The sequence below is a fragment of the Ursus maritimus genome, unplaced genomic scaffold (genome assembly GCF_017311325.1).
Source record: "Ursus maritimus isolate PB19 unplaced genomic scaffold, ASM1731132v1 scaffold_1, whole genome shotgun sequence".
In the NCBI taxonomy this organism is placed as follows: Eukaryota; Metazoa; Chordata; class Mammalia; order Carnivora; family Ursidae; genus Ursus; species Ursus maritimus.
In genome coordinates, this window is record NW_024423343.1 from 8,715,487 (window position 1) to 8,736,666 (window position 21,180).

The 21,180-nt window shown below is 37.1% G+C and overlaps 1 protein-coding gene across 3 annotated transcripts in view; it reads right to left on the reverse strand.

Moving 5' to 3' along the window:
• Positions 1–21,180, reverse strand: part of PSMD1 (proteasome 26S subunit, non-ATPase 1) — a 92,199-nt gene that overhangs the window by 70,184 nt on the left and 835 nt on the right. Inside the window, exons 1-10 of one of the 3 annotated variants that reach the window (XM_040639161.1) lie at positions 20,674–20,831; positions 16,277–16,320; positions 15,619–15,692; positions 15,277–15,446; positions 11,536–11,741; positions 9,475–9,618; positions 7,282–7,508; positions 2,558–2,618; positions 1,523–1,651; positions 320–408 (exon numbers count right to left, since the gene is read on the reverse strand). In XM_040639161.1, coding sequence (XP_040495095.1) covers positions 320–408; positions 1,523–1,651; positions 2,558–2,618; positions 7,282–7,508; positions 9,475–9,618; positions 11,536–11,741; positions 15,277–15,446; positions 15,619–15,692; positions 16,277–16,320; positions 20,674–20,689 — 1,160 coding nt within the window. In that variant the 5' untranslated portion in view covers positions 20,690–20,831. Of the gene's footprint in view, positions 1–319; positions 409–1,522; positions 1,655–2,557; positions 2,619–7,281; positions 7,509–9,474; positions 9,619–11,535; positions 11,742–15,276; positions 15,447–15,618; positions 15,693–16,276; positions 16,321–20,673; positions 20,832–21,180 lie in introns of those variants that run through there. The other 2 variants (XM_040639149.1, XM_040639157.1) reach the window with 2 other exon arrangements.

Below are 21,180 nucleotides of genomic sequence, written 5' to 3' on the forward strand. Positions count from 1 at the left end.
TTTCAGTTCAGGTCATGATCTCAGGGTTGTGGGATTGAGCCCTGCGCCGGTCTCTGTGCTCAGCAGGGAGTCGGCTCAGGATTCCCTCTCTGCCCCTCTCTCTGCCCCTCCCCCAACTTGAGCACGTGTATGCCCTCTCTCCCTCTAAAATAGTAAGTAAATACATCTTTGGGAAAAAAATGTATAAAATAACAAAAATAGAATTTAAAATTCAGGACAAGCAGGTAACGGAAGCTCTCCAACATCCATGTAACAATGTCAACAGAGTCCCTACTAAAGATGATTTTAAACCAAAGTGGAAACCTTCAAGAATATTTACCTAAGAAACTGGTCACTAGTAGTCCCACAGTGCATAAAAGAGTTTGCTATAACGGTTGCTGTATGACATACAGAATTCCGTACTGCATCCTACAAAAACAAACAGATTTTTATAATAAAGTATTTATACATATGCAAGGTTGCATGCAGACATACAATCAGAGGCCCTGTTTTGTGAAGAAAATTTTAATAAACTGAACTGATATTTAAACTGTGAACCTTGGATACTTCTTTATAAAGACTAGGTAGTTTATAAAAACAATCAAGTCAGAGTCTTAGCTGTGGTCTTGAGATCAGATTTTAGGTAGAAATTTAGGTAGTAGATTTTCTATTTTTGAATAGTTCAATTTGCCATTTCTCTTCAGCATCTTGTCTACAGTCTCCAAGGTATTAGGGTAACATGAAGAGCTGTGCCCCACCTCTTCTCACTCTGCACCTCTGGCAGTCACCAAAGTGATTCTATTTATAATGAAAATATATTATAAAGATTAGCTTCAAATAACTGTTATAAATACACATTGTGTGATTCTGTGTCTATTTGCCATCTGTAATTATTAGAAGTTTGAGAAGTACGATTACGTGTTTCAGTCAAATAACGATGTAGTAATGAAATAATATATAGCTACAAAAGAATAAATGACTTTGTCAAACGGTACTGGGTAGTCAAGGCAGGAAAATGAAGAAAATTTTTCATACTATAAATCTTTTCATATTAAAAGATTTTTTGCACCAGGTAAATATATTACCTGGTCAAAGATTAAAATTAATACTAGTAATTGTTAGGATCAATATCTCAACAAAGGTTATAAAAGATCAAGGTAAGAACCTCTGCACTCAAGGAGTTCAAAGTTCAGTGGGAAAAAAGACACATAAACAAACTATATTAACGTTCTGATCGTGCCATTTGTCCAAGTGCTACATATATGTTTTAAAATAAAAACGTAACTAAAAAAACGAAAATAAAACAAAACACCACTAAACTTCCCAATGAAGATGAACACAAAAACAGAAGCTCAATCAATATTAATTCCCTTTCTTCTCAACAAGTTCAAGGGTTTCTCCCTTTGTTATTTTTTTTAAAAGTTATTTTCTTGATCAAAATAAAATGCAACGAAGTATTCAATAAGAAATAAGTATTTGTATTAATATTCAACAAAGAAAGAAATACAAGAAGAAAGCTTCCATTATCAGATGAATTACCTACCTTTGTGTTTTTTAGAATCATGAGATCTGTGTTATTATTTCGTATTAAAAACTGTAGATGTAACTCAATAGCCATTTCACCACTTAAAATTTTAATCATTTTCAAAGTCTGGTCCTTGGGCTCTGGACTCTGCTAAAATAAATAAACAAATGAGAGTGAAAAGTCATATATTACTGAAATCCACTAAGCCAACTGTATTTTAATAGCCCTAGATCAGTGAAATTCACAGTCCACACACACAACGAAACTTGTATTTTAATTGTAGGATCTAGAAAACTCATGGATCATTTATTTGAGAGAAAGAATGATTTATTTCATTAAAAGCTACCATCGAGGTACGATACCAGTTTGATGGAAGAATGCAATTCATTCTGAATAAGCTTCCAATGTAAAACATTTTAATATTAAAAAAAACCCCAAAACGTAAAATAACTGATTACTGATGATATGCAAGGAAAACTCTTTTATACAGAACCAACTCATAGTTAAGGTGAGAAACTCCCTACTCCAAACTAGAAAATCAAAAGCACATTTAATCAACACATATATATGATCTCATGAACTAACAAGCCATCCAAGTAAAGAACAGTTGAAGTTTATATACCTGAGTATCAAAAATTAAAAGTCTTGCTGGAGGGAACATTTACATCCAACAGACTACTGTTCTAATACTTACCTCATTCTTCCATACACCATGAATATTAAAAACAACAAAGTCAACTAAAAGTGCCCCCCCATGATAAGGTGCCGTTTATTTGTTAGAGGCCATACTTTTTTCTCACCCTATGACAAGTAATTCAGTTATTCTAGACAGAATTCAATCTTTTGTAAGCATCTAAGGATTTGATTTCTTCTAAATTAAATGCTTTCTAGGGTCAGTCCTTAAAATTTTACTTTTTTACAGAAGACTTATTTTTATAAAATAACTCTGATATTAAACTTCCATAAAGGCAAATATATCACTTTAAAATAACTTACAGTATACCGTGGGAATATATGTTAAATGATAACCACAACTTCAAAAAGCACACTTACCACTTCTGGTGTCTTTCCTACAAGTACACTACCTGTCTTTTCTTCTGTTTCCATTGACTCACTAAAATGAAGAGAACCAACAGTTACTAATCTGATAAATCTTTTTTGAATAGTATGTATGGGTGATACATTTTTGTTATCAAAATGAAGGTCTGAATCATGTTCAAATTAAATATTCTGCAAGGAAAAAATATTTAATTACTTAAGTATTTCACACAAGATTCTATTAAGATGGAGGCAGCCCACTGATTTAATTTCTTCCAAATAAATTCATAAAAACACACAAAGCAACTAACCAGGTTAGCATACAACAAAACCAGGTGAGAAAGCATCCTCCAAACTCCCAAAACACAGTCAGCTAGAGATACACCATCACCAGCTACACCAGTTTGAAGTGAAGCAGTTGGGGTCCCAACAGCTCTTAAAACCAACACTCCCTTCTAGGTCAAAGCACTTTACTGAGGAGAAAATACTGGGCACAGAATCCAAATTAATATGGCAGAAACAAAGGAAAATGAAAGCCCAAATAAAAGTGAGAAACTAAACAGAGTTAGGAGATCTCAGATTGTAAGTCACCGTTTTGTTAAAACTCCATAACACAACAGAAGAGGAAGTTCCAGAGAGCAGTGAAATTAGAAAAACTATCCTAAATAAGCTTCCTTGCAAAAATTTAGGAAAGCTAATTTCAGTAAACATAAGCTACAGAAAAGGATCGAAGTAAAATTCCATACAATATTAGAAAAGAAAAATTATGGGGTGCCTGAGTGGCTTAGTCAGTTAAGCGTCTGACTCGATTTCTGCTCTGGTCATGATCTCAGGGTTGTAAGATCGAGCCCCATGTTGGGCTCAGGGCTGAGTGTGGAGCCTGTTTAGGATTTTCTCTTTCCCTCTCCCTCTGTCCCCCCCCGCCCCCATCGCTCTGCTCACATTCTCTCTTAAAAAAAAAAGAAAAGAAAAAATTAAGAAAATTACACAAGACATAAAGAATAAAGTATATCAGAATTAGGAAACTCAGAAATGAAATGATCAAACAAGAGAAAAATTAAAAATGAAGAAAAATAATAATTTCGGAAGATTAACTCAGAGGGGCGAATAAACACAACATGAATAAAGGAGAAGGCAAGAAAGAAAATTTTTAAATTAACAAGAAATAAACCAAATGCTATTCCCCTAAGATCAGGAATGAAGGATGTTCACTCTAAGGTCTACCCAAAACACTGGAAATCCTACCCAATGCAGAAAAACAAGGGGGGAAAAAGGCATGAAAGTTATAAAGGAAGAAGTAAAATTGTTTCTATTCAGATGACATGATTCCTATGTAGAAATTCTATAGAAAGATCTATAAAAAAATTTACTATACCTAATAAGTGATCTAAGCAAGGCTGCGGGAGTCAACATTAATATAAAAAATCGACTGTATTTCTACCTATTAGCAACAATTAGAAATTGAAATTTAACATACCACTTACAATAGCATCAAAAAGTATACTTAGGAATGAATTTAAGAAAAAAATGTATAAAATCTCTGAAATAAAATCTATAAAATGCTGAGAAAAATTAAAGAAAATCTAAATAAATGAAGAACAATACTATGCTTATAGATTATAAAACCAATATTGTTAAGGGTTTCAATTTGTTTCAAATTGAAGAGATTCAACACAATCCCAATCAGAATCCTCCCAGACTTACAGAATGCAAGAGACCCAAAACAATCTTGGCGGTGAGCGGGAAAGGGGGGAGGTCAAAACTACAGGTCTTCCACTGACCTAATTTCAAGACTATAAGCTTTAGTAATAAAGATATTGTGGTACTGGTATAAGGAAAGATGAATAGATAAATAGAAAAGAACAGAGAAATCTATCAACATATCACATGTGAAAGGCTCCAAGGCAATTCAATAGGGAAAGACAGTCTTTTAAACAAATGGTAATGGAATTACTAGACATCCCTGTATTTAAACAAATTCTACTCATACTTTGTACCACATACAAAGCGTTAAGCTGAGTTCTTGCACATACCTAAACATAAAACCTAAAACTACATAGCTTCTAGAAAAAAGTGTAGCAAAGTATCTTTACAACCATGAGGTAGGCAAAGAATTTCTTAGATTGGGATACAAAATGGAAAAATGGATTATCAAAAATAAAAACTTTTGTTCATCAAAAATACCAGCAATAAAATGAAAAGATAAGCCAAAGACTGGGAGAAAATATTCACAACAATATACCTGACAAAGTAATTGTATTAAAATTATAACAAAACATGGGGCGCCTGGGTGGCTCAGTCAGTTAAGCATCTGCCTTCAGCTCAGGTCATGATGTCAGGATTCTGGGATCGAGCCCCACACTGGGCTCCCTGCTCAGCAGGGAGTCTGCTTCTCCCTCTGCCTCCCCCTGGCTTGTGCTCTCTCTCTCAAATAAATAAAATCTTTAAAAAAATTATAACAAAACATGACTTTATACCACTAGAATGAGTAATATTAAAGAAACTGATAACATCTAATGTTGGCATACAAACAAATAGAATGCTAACACATTGCTGCTGGGAGAGTAAAATGGGCAACCACGCTGGAAAATAGTCTGGCAGATTCTTACCAAGTTAAACATATACCCTGTGACCCAGCTATTCTAATCCTATGTATCTACCCAAGAAAAATGAAAACATCTGTCCAGAAAAAGACTTGTACAGGAATGTTCCTAATAGTCCTGTTCTGAAACAACCCAAATGTTCATCAATATATGAATGAATAAACAAACTGTGGTATATTCATACAATGAAATGCTGCTTAATAATGAAAAGCAGTTACTGATTCACCCAAAAAAACAGATACACATCACAAACATGTTTAGCAAAAAAAGCAGAAACAAAAGAATACACACTATATGATCCATTTTTATGAAGTTCAAGAACTGGCAAAACTAATCTATGTTGATAGAAATCAAACCAGGGGTTGCCTCAGGGGCAGGGGCTTGACCTCGAAGGGTATAGAGGGAGTTTCTGGGATGATAATAGAGGTGATGGTTATATGGTTGTTTATACTGTCAGAACTCATTGAACTGTATCATCAGGATATGTGCATTTTATAGTATATAAAATACTATTGAATTAACAGAAAGAACTGAAGAGCTGAAAAAGATCAAAAGAAAGTGAGAAATACAGAAGAGGGGCAAAGAAAATCTAACTTACATATAACAATAGGCCCCCAAAAAGAAAAATAAAGGGAAGAAAACAAATACTAAAAACTAAAATTCAGGGGCACCTGGGTGGCACCGTCGTTAAGCGGCTGCCTTCGGCTCAGGGTGTGATCCCGGCGTTCTGGGATCGAGCCCCACGTCAGGCTCCTCCACTAGGAGCCTGCTTCTTCCTCTCCCACTCCCCCTGCTTGTGTTCCCTCTCTCGCTGGCTGTCTCTGTCAAATAAATAAAATCTTTAAATAAATAAATAAATAAATAAATAAATAAATAAATAAAAACTAAAATTCAAGAAAACCTCACTGAGGCAGGGCTATTTCTGGTGTTTTTGAGGACAAGTTAGAAGGCCAGTGAAATCCAGGGGCGTCTGGGTGGCACGGCGGTTAAGCGTCTGCCTTCGGCTCAGGGCGTGATCCCGGCGTTATGGGATCGAGCCCCACGTCAGGCTCCTCCACTAGGAGCCTGCTTCTTCCTCTCCCACTCCCCCTGCTTGTGTTCCCTCTCTCGCTGACTGTCTCTATCTCTGTCGAATAAATAAATAAAATCTTTAAAAAAAAAAAAAAAAAGGCCAGTGAAATCTGAAAGCAGTAAGTAAGGAAGAAAGCAGCAAGAGTTGAGTTGAGGGGTATGGAGAAGACACATCATGTATAACCTTGCAGGCCATATTCGAGATTTAGAATTTTATATAAAATGTGTTTGTAAAGCATTGGAAGTTGAGAGGGTAGTGACATTTAGGTTTCAGAAAAATAACTCTCACTGCTGGGTAAATAACTTTAAAAGGAAAAAGGCGGTATAACAAAGACACTTCTTTTTTTTTGAGAGAGAGAGAGAGAGAGAGAGAGAGAGAGAGAGAGAGAGGGAGAGGGCTCCACGCCCAGTGTGGAACCCAGCATGGGACTTAATCTCATGACTCTGACATCATGACCTGAGAGGAAGTGAAGAGTCGCACACTTAACCCATTTTGTTAAGTGGTCTAAATATGTAAGAAAAAACAGGAAAATAAAATCTAATACTGTATTAGCCTAAGATAAATGTATATGTAGTTTTAATAAAAGCACAAAAAGCTGGAAATGTTTCTTACTTTCCAAATACCTGAAATCTAGCCCACCTATCCCATCTGAGCTTTTTATTTAAGTAGGCTCCACGCTGGGTGTGGAGCCCAACATGGGGCTTGAACTCATGAAACGGAGATCAAGACCTGAGCTGAGATCAAGAATCGGATGCTTAACCAACTAAGCCACCAAGGCGCCCCACCCATCTGAAATTTTTAATTTACTTGGTTAGATAGCACATATGCAATTGGCCCTCCCTATCAATCACTTCCATTTCTTTCTAGAAAGGTCCCTTTCCTTTGATTTCTTTAATGTTCCCAGCAGACTGCAAAACAGAGAAACAGCCTTAGTAAGACATTACAATCTAAGAAAGCTAATTCTGGAATTAATTCTTAGACTATGTGGTCTATGAATATTCCACGTTTGCAAAATGAAATAAACATTGTTCAGTGAGCTCTGATGCAGAAAAAGATACTTATACCTGTCTTTCTCTGATCCTGGAACTGTACCCGTATTGGTGGATCCAGGCACAGAAGCAATAGGGGTACCAACAGTTCGAAGATTCTGGATTACAGATGACAAAAACTGCTGGCTAGCACTTTCATACAAATCAAAACAAATCTGATAAGCCATCAGAAGGTTGTCTTCCTTTACCAGTTTTTCTAAGATATCACTCACAGCCTGAGGATCATCTAGGAAAATTAAGCACTGAAATGCAGATAAAGAACAATTAATTAAATAGTAATTGAAAACTGTGTCTACAAAATACTTAGTGACAAACAGTTAATAATATAGGAAACCTTAAAATATAAGCACAGACAAACTGGGGTAGACAAACTGTTCTAGCACTCCCTTTCTTTTTTTAAAAAAATTAATTTTAAATTTTAATTCCAATTCTAGCACTCCAATTCTGATCCTGGCACTAGACAAAGTTTTCCTTAAAATGACATCTGCCTTCCACAAGAAAACCCATACAGATTATACTCACAGCTCCTAACACTGTGCCTGGCAATGAGCAGTACTCAATAACTGGTAGGTGAATGAATCTTCGCTTCTTCAAATCTTATCTCTGTTTTATTCTTAAGTATTCCTTAATTTGAATTTTCTGCTTAACCATAAATTGTAGGAGTCATTCATTCATTTAACACACATTGTATCATGCTGGGCCAGAATAAAAGGCACTAAAATGACCATTTTAAAATATTTCTCTTATCACTCTTATGATCGGTCATATGTTTTAACACGACTATCCAATAAATTTAGGATTTTTATTTTTTAAGAATTCAATTTAAATTTTGTTTCCTTAAAGTAGCTAGTAGCTAATTTCAAAATGAACACATTAATCAAAGTTATTACAAATTAAGAATAGGAAATAATGGAAACAAAATAAATGACCAATAACAGGGAAATGGTTAAGCAAGGCAAAGTACAATCACTAAATGACTATCGCACAGTCAAGAAAGAGTTCGAACAAGAGTTTGTGAAGACTTAGAACATGGGAAAATGTTAAAAATTGGAAGGACGTATATAATTGATATAGTTTGCCTCTGGAGAAAGGAACTTAGAGGAGTTAAGGAGTGGAAAGACTTTTCACTATATACCCTTTGGTTCTTTTAAAATTTTGGAATCACAAGAATGTACTATTACCTGTTCAAAAAAATATATTTTAAAATGTAGAAGTTTTAAAAAGTTTTGAAGGGACAAGAAATGAAACAGCTAAAAAGAAATAAAATTGCCTCTGAGGAATAAAATTGAAATACACAGGTGAGCAGAGGACTACTGTTTTTCATATAAGTTTTAAAACACAACTATCAAAAAAAAAAAACCTATTAAAAACTATTTAGAATATTTAGAAGCAAACAAAACTCCAAAAAGGTATATAGAGAAAAGTGAAAAAAAAAATACACTAAAATGTTGACTTTTGGTGATATAAATGATTTTTCTTCCAGCCTTTTCTATGTTTCAAACTTGCTTCAAAAATCATTTAAAAAAGGATGCATTACTCTAAATTTTAAAAATGTACAGAAGAAAATACATGAGAACATATCATAGTGAAAAAGTAACAAAACCTGTGATACAATGCTATGCTCTAAGCAGAATACAAAAATTTGTACAGTATAATTGTTAAAAAGCAAACTTACGCACTTTCAGTCAACAAAATACAATGTAACCATTAAAAAGACATGTGCTAATAAATGAAAGAAAAACACCTATGCATTATCTTTGAAAAAAGGCCTAGAGAAAGGGAAAGATACACTTTGCATTTTTTGGAACACCTTAATTTTTAAAAATGTGCAAGCAAATTCATACATGAAAAGAGATAAAATATACCCACATGTTTTGGTTGTGGTTGGGTAATAAAACCAAAGATCATTTTTACACCGGAAACTCTTTTTAGAATGACACAACATAATACTGTTTTTATCTCTTCTACCTTTTATTTTTTTTTTTAACCTAGTTTCTAAAATTTCTTTAAATGTTTGGAATACTTTCAAAATGTAAAAAGAATACATAGGATGCATTATTAACAAAAAACAGTTTTTTAGTTTTGTAAGATTGTTTCTTAACAGTAAAAAAGAACGTAAGTGTACATCTTAATCGTCACAGGCCGCGGTGAAGATCAACTGAGATACATGTATGAAACCATGAGAGTAACATAATGTAATGTCAGTACCTGACAAACATTGATGAAATCAGGTTTCTCCAAGTTCATGTAGATTTTAACTAGAACCCTTAGTACCTTATTCCGAAACTGTTTATTCTGCATTAAAGACATGCAGAGCTTGAGGCTATAAGCTAGCATTCCTGGGACATCATTCTGAAAGAGATAATTTCAAGATGCATCATTATCTAGTTACTGAACCATTGCATTTATTTAGAAATCAAATTATTTTAATCTACATTCTTTAATTATTTTTAAGCAGCCGAAGATTTATCTGCAACTTAAATAACAGAACTTAAAAATCAACGTTTTAGATAAAAATCTTAAAAGAAAGTTACCTATTTGCCTGTTTTCATGAAAAATGGGTTGAAAACAATAGTTAATGATGATCCTGAATCCTCACTATGTGAACACAGAATACTATAAAAGAGTGGTGCTGTTAATTATTAAAAAAACGATACACGCAACTGTCCATATACCAAATGGCTATGTTTTCCATAAAACTGAAAACTGACTACTGAAGTCCTTCATCCTTCTGCTTCCAATCTTGCTAGTCCTTATGTCTTCCTGCCTTGCCTATACTTGATAGCCAGGAACATGGTATGATAGAATTATTCTCCAGCTCTGAGTGAAACTATTGAAACTACTGAAACTATTCTCAAGCTTTAAGCACTGTCACATCTAGCTGGTGCTCCTCCTGAGGAAATTTTGACTCCAGACTATGTGTATCTTGCAGTTCTCCCAAGTGTATTCAATATCTGGGATACCAACCTATTAAAGTTCTTCAACATAAACAAGTATATTGAAGAGCTACGGCAGTATTTCTCAAAAAAACAAGTTGTGACCCATTAGTGAAATCAACTTTATGGGACCAGCATTTTTGAAGAAATATAATTTTAAAATATCAGTTACATCAGAAGTAGCGAAGGTAGGTACTGTTTCATAAAACTTAAGTTATATCCATGTGCTCTGGGATGCAAACTAAGATGCATTTCTTACTCTGCTTTGTTCTTTTTTTGAATATTTGTCACCCTTTCACTTTATATTTTTCTTTGCTCAACTGCCTATTTCTCCAGCGGATTGTTCCATTTGGGAAGGAACTTTGTTGGTGTTGTTTGCCACTACAGCTCCAAAGTCTAGAACAGTGTCTGACATAGCCACTCAAAAAATATTTGAGTGAATGAAAACAAGTATTTTATTTCTATTCACATGAAGACAAGGAGAGGCTACAACTGCCCAAAAATGAAACCGAGTAAAACAAGGTCCAATTCTATCAATTAGGTCACTTATTTATTTACTCATTTAAATCTTATCACTGTTGCTAAACGCAGATGTTAACTACCAAATAACACATTAATCACTATAGTGGTAAACCCTATGAAAAAACATAAGGCTCCAAGAGATTAACAGAAGATTTGGACCTAATCTTTACAGTAGGGGTAGAGGAGGGTATGGGTGCTGGGAATCGATGGATCTGTAAACAAGTAACTGCTGAGCTGAACTCTCAATCCTGAACACGAATAAAGCAGGTAAAGAAAGGAAAGAGTATTTCTGGTAAGGGGAATGGAGCAGGGTACATCTAGGAACTGAGGCGAGGCCGCAGTACTGAGAGCCAGCTCATAGACAGGTGGTGAGGCAGGCAAAATGGGCATGAAGCTCAAATGTCCATTTAACTCAGTCTTGTACCTTCCTGACCACTTCCTTACACTGACTTACTACAACTGTCATAATTATTGCAAAACACCCCCAAACCAAGAATCTAGTCTATAGTTTTAGCCATAATAAATGCATTAAAATAATTTATCAGTATAGGCTTTTAAAAAGGGCAGGATAATTAAAACAACTTCCCCATGCAAGACTTCAAAGGAATGAATGTGGTAAGATAAAAGCAGGGATTTAATGACCACAAAATACAGCCAAGGTTCATATATAAACATGAAAATAAAATCTGGCAAAAGAGCACCTTATTATTAAATTAGATTTTCTCTTCACTACCCATGGTTTTTAGTTTTAATAACTTGCCTTGCCAATTCCCCATCAATAACAATCTCTAAAATCACGTCATCTACCTACCGACTCCAGTATAGTCTTCTCAAAGACATCCAGTCTTCGTGTCTCCAGAGCAATACCAATAGCCTGCTTATACTTGTGATCGTCTAGACAGCGCTGGAACATTTTATTTACAATGCCTTCCAATCTCTGGTCAATTGGTTTTTTTTCTCCTTCTGGCAAATCTGCATTTTCCACACATTGTTTGGTGTAGTGATCAATGCATTTTGCTATGAGGAAAATAAAATAACGAATCACCTTATAAATAGGGCTAAACTACTAGAAAAGACAAATGCCTCCATTTTTTAATCATAAAAACTTATGGAATAACTATAGAATAATAATAAGCAAATTTCAAAATTTTTAAATTCTAGAAGTTATACATTCAAATTAATACTATTCCCTTCATAACAGTTGTACTGGAGGGCTGACATACTAATTCCAATGAGGCTGACAGTATTCAAAACATTTCTACTTTGTATTATATTTTGACCGAAATTATATTACTCAACTGGATTGCTTATTAGAGTTGGCTACAAATAGCTACTGTTTCACTTTCAAAAACAAATACTTGCCATTACTAAGGATATTAAAAAAGACCTCTTGTAACAATGATCACAGAGCAACAAATTATTAGACTTCTTCAAATTAGCTAAACTATTAGCTCACTGACAGTAGAGGCCATGTCTAAATCATCCTTGTAAAATACTGGTGAATGACCTGAAATGTGCTGCAGGTTCTAAAGGCAATTCCAGAGATTTCCAAAAACCTTTCCAATGGGGCGCCTGGGTGGCTTAGTCGTTAAGTGTCTGCCTTCAGCTCAGGGTGTGATCCCAGGGTCCTGGGATCGAGCCCCGCATCAGGCTCCCTGCTCCACTGGGAGCCTTCTTCTTCCTCTCCCACTCCCCCTGCTTGTGTTCCCTCTCTCGATGGCTATCTCCCTCTCTGTCAAATAAATAAATAAAATCTTTAAAAAAAACAAAAAACAAGCAACTGTAATTTCCAGCAACTGTAGCAAATCTGTTGAAACACTCTCGCAAAGTAAGGTGGGTGAAATCCTCACCCCCACTGCCATTGCCAGCCTTAAAGTTCACACAGTGGTATATACATGCATGATTTGGCTTTCACATTACACAATGATTTGGCTGCATGGGGAGGATAGGGCAACATACTGAAGGGGGCCAATAGCATACTTGTTGAGAAATATTTAAGTTGTTTTACAATTCACACTACTTTACAATCACACTTTAAACTTATTAGGAATAACCAATAATGGGAATTCCCCTAAGCCTTCTTCCACCTTCATAAGGAAGATAAACAGCTACCCAAGTGAATGACATAAAATAGTTATACTCTCTATAACTCATTGACTTGTCTCTCTCCCTTTTAAAGAGAAGAAAGGGTCACAGGCAAGATTAATTAGTTGCAAACTATAGCCCTGGGAAACAAATGATTTGAACTAGCATAAAGAATTACTGGCCCACCAGATGGCCCAAGCTAAATGGATCTGTATTTTGGAGGAAACAGAATCCTTTTATAAATTGGAATATATCACAGTCAGGGTCCATCCAGAAAGAACTATGCAGGTTTACATGCAGTTAATAAGGATAAAGTGGCAGTCACGAAGTAGGCCTTAAACAATTCTGGTTGCAGAAAATCTTTACCAGGCCCTAATATGAGCTTTTAAAACCAAATGTAGTTGAGGGAGGAAACACAGGAAACCTACCCTATCAGAAAGGAACTTCAGAATTTTAACAACTGGGGAATTTTCCTTAAATTGTAAATGAAGGGGAAAAAATATACCTCCCAGGCTTCAAATGAGATTCATGCTTTCACTTACCAGGTTTATATCATAACTATATCCCAGAATCTAGTCTCATTCCCAGCTGAAGTCCTTTTAGAACAGAGACAAAATTTACGAGTCTTGAATTTTCTGGATGTATAATATTCATTAAGATCCTAGGAAGCCTTTCCCAGATTCCATTTTGTGTATCCCCTCACAAATTTCACTAGCCTTCAAAACAATCCATTCTTTTTTAAAGATTTTATTTATTTATTTGAGAGAGAGAGAGCGCACGCGCAAGCGCAGGCAAAGGTGGTGAAGGGGGAGGGGAAGAGGGAGAAAGATTCTCAAGCAGGCTCCACGCTCAAGCTTGATCCTACGACCCTGAGATCAAGACCTGAGCCAAAACCAAGAGTCGGACACTCAACTGACTGAACCCTGTTAGGTGCCCCCAAAACAATCCATTCTAAAAGTCCCTACAAAACTAGAAGGGTGAACCACACTGCCACACAAAGAAAAGCAACCAGAATTGGTCTGTTTATCAACAACTGCCTTCTACAAGCTAAAATGATAAACAGCATTTAGAGAGAGGGAAGGCATTTACCACCTCATAGCCCCTTACAGACCAACAGTCCTGTTTAAAACATGATTTGTAAAATAGTAGCAATGCAAGCACTTGCACATCATTGTTGAAAAAATTATCAGTATTCTTCAAAAAAAAAAAAAAATCCTTGAAATAAGAGAAGAGAGGTTAAGTGTATTTAACTCTCCATTCCTAACTCGATACAGAGAAAGTGTTCCATGTTTCAAATGTTATGGCCCATTCTTTAAAAACCACTTGTTCTTTCCATAGGACTCATAGATGAAAACTCCAATTCAATGAGCCCCCAACAGCAGTAAGTTACTTGCAACATTTTCACACCACCATGGCAAAAACTTTAAAACCACTAATGCAGAATTCTAGTTAGAACATCAGAGACATTTGAAAGTATCCCTTTGGACCACCCTGTGCAGCACTTCCCAATTTCTGAAAGGCAATACCAAATTTCTCCTTTTAAGGGTTCAGGTGAATAATGCAGACCTCTTCTAAATCAGCAATTCAAAAAAATATCGATACTGCACACCACTGAGAGAACACACCCTTGTGCTCTTTGTAACTATGACTGAAAGCTTGATATTCCTACAGACTTGTCTGAAGGGTATGTAGTCCGTTCTTTCACCTACTAGATCAGGAGTTTTCAAACATTTTTTAAAGCTACAAATCTTTGAACAAAACCTTACATAGTTACAGTTTAATTTACAAGATAGAAAGCCCAAAGTCTTGCCAGTATGCTATCCCCCATTTCAAAAATAAAGAAACAAATGAGAAAATGATGGTTGCTAGTAGGAACAATATGAATTTTGAAGTAAGCCTGAGTTTTAAATTCTGACCCTCCTATTTAATAGTCATGTGTCTCTTATCATCTCGAAACCCGAGTTTTTATCATTCGTAAAACAGGGATAGCGCCTTCCTCACAGGGATAGCGCCTTCCTCACGGGGCATGCCATGAGGATTGAGTGGCACAGTGCCTAGCACAATGGAGATAATCAATAGTGGTTTCTGGTATTAGAAACAACTCTATAAATTGCTGTCATTTAGTTTGTTACTCATAATCTAATTTTTTCATAGGACAGAATGCTCATTGGAATAACAATAACCATAACCTAAGGTAACTACCTTTGTGTTGATTAGGCTGTTTCTGAATAATTTCTTAGATTGTTTCACTGTTACTGTTACTAATGTTACTGTTCATCATGTCAAAAAATAATAAATCACAAAACTGGAAGGCAGATCTAAAAACTCAGCTTGCACAAGATTATAGGATTGTGAACTTCCAATTAAAATTAAATTTGGCAACAGCAAGAATTTAGAAAAAAAATGTTATATGCACTATAGCAAGAAAGAAGCCAAGATAAAGCTTTACCAGATAGAAAATAATTACCTATAATAGTCTCCACATATTCAGAGTTATCATTGACATTGAAGAGGTCACCAGCTCCAAGTGCATAATTCAGAGATTCCTCAAAAGCCCCAAGATGATAAAATACCTTAGATGCCACTAAGGCCGCAAACTGCCGACTCCGAAAACCTTCATCTTCATACAAAACTTCTCTGAAAGAAATTAGGAAGTATAAGCCTAGCTCAAACTGGTCTTCCTTAAAAATCCCAAATCTATTTAATAGCAGCAAATTCCTAAATGAACCAATAAGCTACATGACCCATACCCACAGAGAATTAGTTGATCTACTTTAATCCAATTTATAGAAATAAAATAATTTCTTACATTTTATCTACAGACTCAGAAATTTCTGCCCAGAAGTCATTGACAACTGCATTCAATTTGTGTAGTGCAAATTCCTGTAGAAGATAAAAATAAAATTTGATTTTGACCTACCATTACAATTTTTTACAAGTTTCTGACAAATCAATGGCCAAGTTCTCAATCATTACTAAAATTTTTAATCTATAAGAAATACAAAAAATTACTGACTTATGTTTTCTCTTGGGTTTACAGATTTCCTTTCTGTTTTTAATCATAAAACATCAGACTAGCCATAGTTCATTCCTTATCATAATGAACATCTTTCTTCTCTGTATATACAAGATTAATTACTGGATATAAATGAATTCAGGTGTGTAGAGCCACTTTAAGCATGTTCCAAATTTTAGTCAAATACAAATAATTTAAAAATATGTGATGCAGAAGAAACAAGGGTGGGCAGTGAGTGTTCTCGTGCCATACTGAGAATTATTTACCTTCGCTTTGTAAAACTCTAGGGAAAACCAACTGCTATTGCCAAAATACTGTCCTTTGGGGCTAGATTTGAATGGGTATAGACTGGGTAAGACAGCTATTTTAATGATGGAAAATACACAAATATGACTAAATTCAGAGTTTCACAGCACTCATTAATCCCAGTTAATTGTTCTTCAACTCATACCTTAAGCTGTGGTTCTTCCTCATCCAGAAGAGAAATAATTCCAGCTATAAGACAAAAGGTGTGTCATGATTATGAAGCATATGCTAAGATAGAAGACACTGCTTAGTCAAAAACACATCACAATTGGAAAAAAAACAAGCATTTTTTGAGGAGTGATTTCACTAGAAGAATGATTATTCTTTAAAATTGTAAATGTTTATATTTGGAAGTTTACAAATTGTGCTATCAAACCCTCATGACACCACAAAATCACATTATTTGCCAAATTCAATAGTTTTCAAAGTGCAGTCCTTGAACCCATAGAATTAGCATTATCTGGGAACTTGTTAAAAACGCAAATTCTTGGTCCCGTCCTAGATCTACTGATTTAGAAACTGTGGGGAGGGGGTCCAGTTATGGGACGACAAGTTTTCCTTGTGATATTGATACTACAGTTTGAGAATCTTTGACCTAGTTTACTGATCAAAATGAGAAACTTTCCCAGATAATTTTAGAAAACATTTATTCACACAAAATAAACCAAGAGTTATAAAATTATTTACCAAAAAAAGGGTGTAATCATCAACTCAACAGCATAAAAAAATCAAATTTTTCAAGATGCCTATATTAAGGCACCTCCTTTACATCACAAGTAACCTAAAAGGTATGTTACATGATGAGTAATCTTACTTGTTCTGACTTCTAACTACCCAAGCACAATGTTTCCCACATGACCTTGAGGTGTCAGCACACGCTGAAAAGTGAAGGAAACTATCCTCTCCAAAAGAAGACATCTTGAAATATAGTCATATGCCAAGGGGATTATTGGAAAAAATATATGGGAAATTACTGTACTTAGACCCAAAAGAAACAAAACAAAACAAAAAAACAAAGAAAACTAAGCTGTTTCTCAGATACATGTTTTCCATATAGCTCTTAACATCATTCTGCAACACTGAATTGAAACTGTGAGTTGAGGGGTGCCTGGGTGGCTTAGTCGGTTAAGTGTCTGCCTTCAGCTCAGGTCATGATCTCAGGGTCGCAGGATCAAATCCCGCACTAGGCTCCTTGCTTGGCAGGGAGCCTACTTCTCCCTCTCCCTCTGCCTGATGCTCCCCCTGCTTGAGCTCTCTCTGTGTGTCAAATAAATAAATAAATAAATAAATAAAATCTTAAAAAAAGAAAAAAGAAACTGTGAGTAGATTAAAAAGTGTCAAGACAACTTTACTTAGGAGATGTAGCCATTTTTAATAGGTAAGTGTAGGTTTGCCAAGTAGCTCCAGAAATCTTTAGAGAACCATACAGGAAAGGATACATTAAGCCAACAAAACTACACCATGGTGTTGGCTAGGGCATACTACTATTCTGAAAGCATAAAAGCAGACAGAAAGAACTTCTTGGTACTCCAGTTTGGTATGACAAGTCCAGAACAAAGAGGCTAAACTGACAGAAGGCAGAGAAAACAGACTGAAAAATGTAATGGGGGGTCAGGGGGATGGTGAGCTAGTGATACGGAATAGCTGATAGACAAGGATGCTTTAAATGTGGAACAGATCATAAGCAGCAGAACACTTCATGAACATACTAAAAATGCCACCCATTGCCTATCATCAATCAATGGTGTGTCTGAACTGCTTTTACTTTTTAAGAGATGATGAATTTTTTTTACACTCTCCTGTTTGGTATTACTTATGACTAATTTGTTACATGGTTACATGGTCCTGGCTTAGAGATGCAGCCTTTCTTCATGGAACACAACTAAATCAAATACTCTAAACTCCATTCACAATTATTTCCCATCTTAAAAATAAAATAGAACTTTCCTTCAGATGGGGGAAGAGGGAGGTATACAAAGAATGTGAAAAGTTTAGGATGCTAGAAAAATCTCTTCTGCCATAATAAAAAGTGAGCAGACATTATCTAAACTTGTTCAATCAGTTTACAGTAATACTTGGATGTTATTTATAAATATGAAAGTATGTTCCAGAAGAAACAGCTTAAAAGTTGAAAATGGCTGTCTCCAGGGATGAGGAAGAGGAAAGAGGAGTGGGGGATTACTATTTTAAAGCTTTTTAGCATAATTTCCCTTTATGTGCCTATATTATGTTTTAAAAAAAACCACAAAAACCCACTCAATCTCACATCTCTCTCCTGTAACCACCTATCTCTATCTCTCCACTCCCTTTTGTGGACAAATCTTTTGAAAAACTTAACAGTACGTGTTCACCTTATTCACCACTGTGTTCTTAGTGCCTAGCAAGTGACTAGAGAATAAATGAATTAATTAACTGATGAATCCACACCAAAACTGTGAAGCTAGCCTTTTAAGCACCTGGGACAGATCCTAAGCCATTGTGAGCCACAGGACAGGAAACAAGGTGACAAAAGGACAAAAAGCAAAGGCTGGTAAGTAATCCAGTAAATATAACAAATACACACACTCGCCACAAATATACTAAATCTCCACAGAGTCTCAGAGTAGGACCTCAAAGATCATTAGTCTTGCCACTCTCAATAGGTTTAAATTCTTTCTATTATATTCCCACTAAGTGCTTTTTCAGCCTCTCCTTAAAATACTCTAGGGATTAATTTACTGATTTCATTAGTTGAGTCCTTCGTTCTAAATATACTTTGAACTTCTATCTGCTAGACAGTGCTCTAAGAATTATGAAAACAACAAGTTTGCTGCCCAAAATTGTACCAGAAAGACAGTAATCAGGTAAGTAAACAAAGTAATCACAGGATTACTGTGATCACAGGATTGTGATGAAGGGAGGGAACACCTAAGGGGAAGAGAGGCAGGCAGTATATTTTAAAAGAATGATCAGGAAAGAGTAACATTGGAACTAGAACTAAAGATTGAGAAGCTAAGGGAAAACTTAAGGAAAAAGAGTCTAGAAAGAGGGAACAGGATGTGCAAGGATCCTGAGGTTAGGAGGGAAACTGACATATTCAAGGAACAGAAAGAAGGTCAGTATGAATAGGATGTAGTAAGTGAGGAAGAGAGTAGTATAAGACAAAGCAGGAACTTAAAATCATGTTAAGTCTTTGGTTAAAAGTTTGGATTTTATTCTAAACACAAATGAAATCCCTAGAGATTTTAAGCAAAAAAAATGACATGTGATTAAAGTTTGAAAAAAATTACTCTGACTACAACAAGAATGGACTGTATGAAGATAACAGTGGAAAAAAACAAAATCTTGAGGCTGTTACAGAAACCCAGGCAAAAGATAAAGTGGCCTGGGCTAATAAGCTGTAGCAATGGTTGGATACGCAACAGAATGGGGCCTACATTTACAAGTGGCAAGAAACTTCATACTTATTTTACCTTTAGAGAGCTGTGACTGGTAAACCTCCTTCCTATTTGAACTAAAATTCATCTCATTTATATTCCTCGGGGACAAAAGTTTAATTCCAGGTACAGGTGGACAGCTTTGAATTTTGGCTTTTATGTCTGTAGGGTCTCCATCAAGTCCTTTCAGCAATCCTCACAAATACACGGGTTTCAGCTCCTTACAAGTTAGTTTGATCACTAGTGTGTTCACAACAAAATACTTGTGGGACAAGCGTAGATAAAACAGGATGAGAAAAGGGTGTGTGAGCAGGAAAGCAAAAAAACACCAAGGCTGTGGACAGCTATATGCAAATCGATGGGGGGGGCTGAAAAAATCTCCACTGGATCTTTACAGCTTATCCCCTTTCAAATGTCATTACCCGAAACTACATATGCAATGGTTAAGTGTATTAAACCTGCTCCGCACACCCATGAATTCTTTCTTCAATGCAGACTATTTACTGAACACCTAGCCTTCCAAACCATAGATAGATTATCAGTATAATGCAGTCTCTGGGCGCTGTCCTCACCGAACACAAAAGTTCTCTGGGCGCTTGAGCTGAATACTCTTAGAATAGCCCTAGAAACAACCCGCCTCAAATGTAATTTCAGATCTGACTCCAAGGAGAATGGAGCTAGGACCAGGTCCTGAGCACTTATGTAGTAGTCAGGCTGCCTTACCGGCCGACCGCACAGGGGGCCATCCCATCCTAACCATCTGTGAAGAAGCGCTGGGATCAGACGGCCCCACAGGGCCAACTTCGGGAGGGACAGAATTGAGGAAGCCCCTCCCCGGGGTTCGGAGAAGGGCCCCAAAAGCCCCTCGGGTCCGGGCGCGGGGGTGTGACTGGGGAGAGATGCCCAGGCGGCCCACCCCGCGCGATTCCCCCGAGCCGAAGGTCGTCGCCGGGCCCTCAGAGAGGCCGGACCAGAGTGCCAGCCCCCGGGCCGGGGGTGGGCCGTGGGCAGCGAGGGGCCGCGCAGGCCGGCGCTCCGCCGGGAGGTGCCCAGTCACCGGCCCTGACTCAGCTAAAAGCCGGCGTGGCGGCTCCTCCCTTTCGGGGCCGGCACCGGTCGCACTCACCAGCTGAAGTGATCATGGCTGCGTCCCGCACGCGCCCGCCCGCTCGCTCGCCGTCCCGGCCGCGCCGTGTATCTGTCAGCTCCGGGCCTGTCCGCTCCGCCGCGCCTCCTCGCTCCCCCGGTGCGGTGCTCAGTCAGTAGCCTCCTCAGGCCACCGGCTCGCTTCTCTTCCAGGACCCCGCCCGCCCCGGGGCTGCCCGCCGCCCCGCCTGCCGCTCGCCGCGAATTCTGTCCGCGGCCTGCGGTTTTCTGCGCCGCCACCGCCTCCTCGGCCCTCGCAAAAGGGTGCACGGAGAGCTCCATGTTTCCTCTGACCCTCCTCGACGTTCTGCTCTCCCGCTGCGGCGCGGACACTCCTGGGCACCTGCGACCAGGCTTCAAAATAGCCACCCCCAGAGGGAGGACCCCATTATCACCCGCCATTGCTCAGAGACAGGTTTTGCGGGCAGGTGCTCGTGGTGGTCGCAGCGCCACCTGCTGCTTGGGCGGTCTCTCTGTACCATTCCCC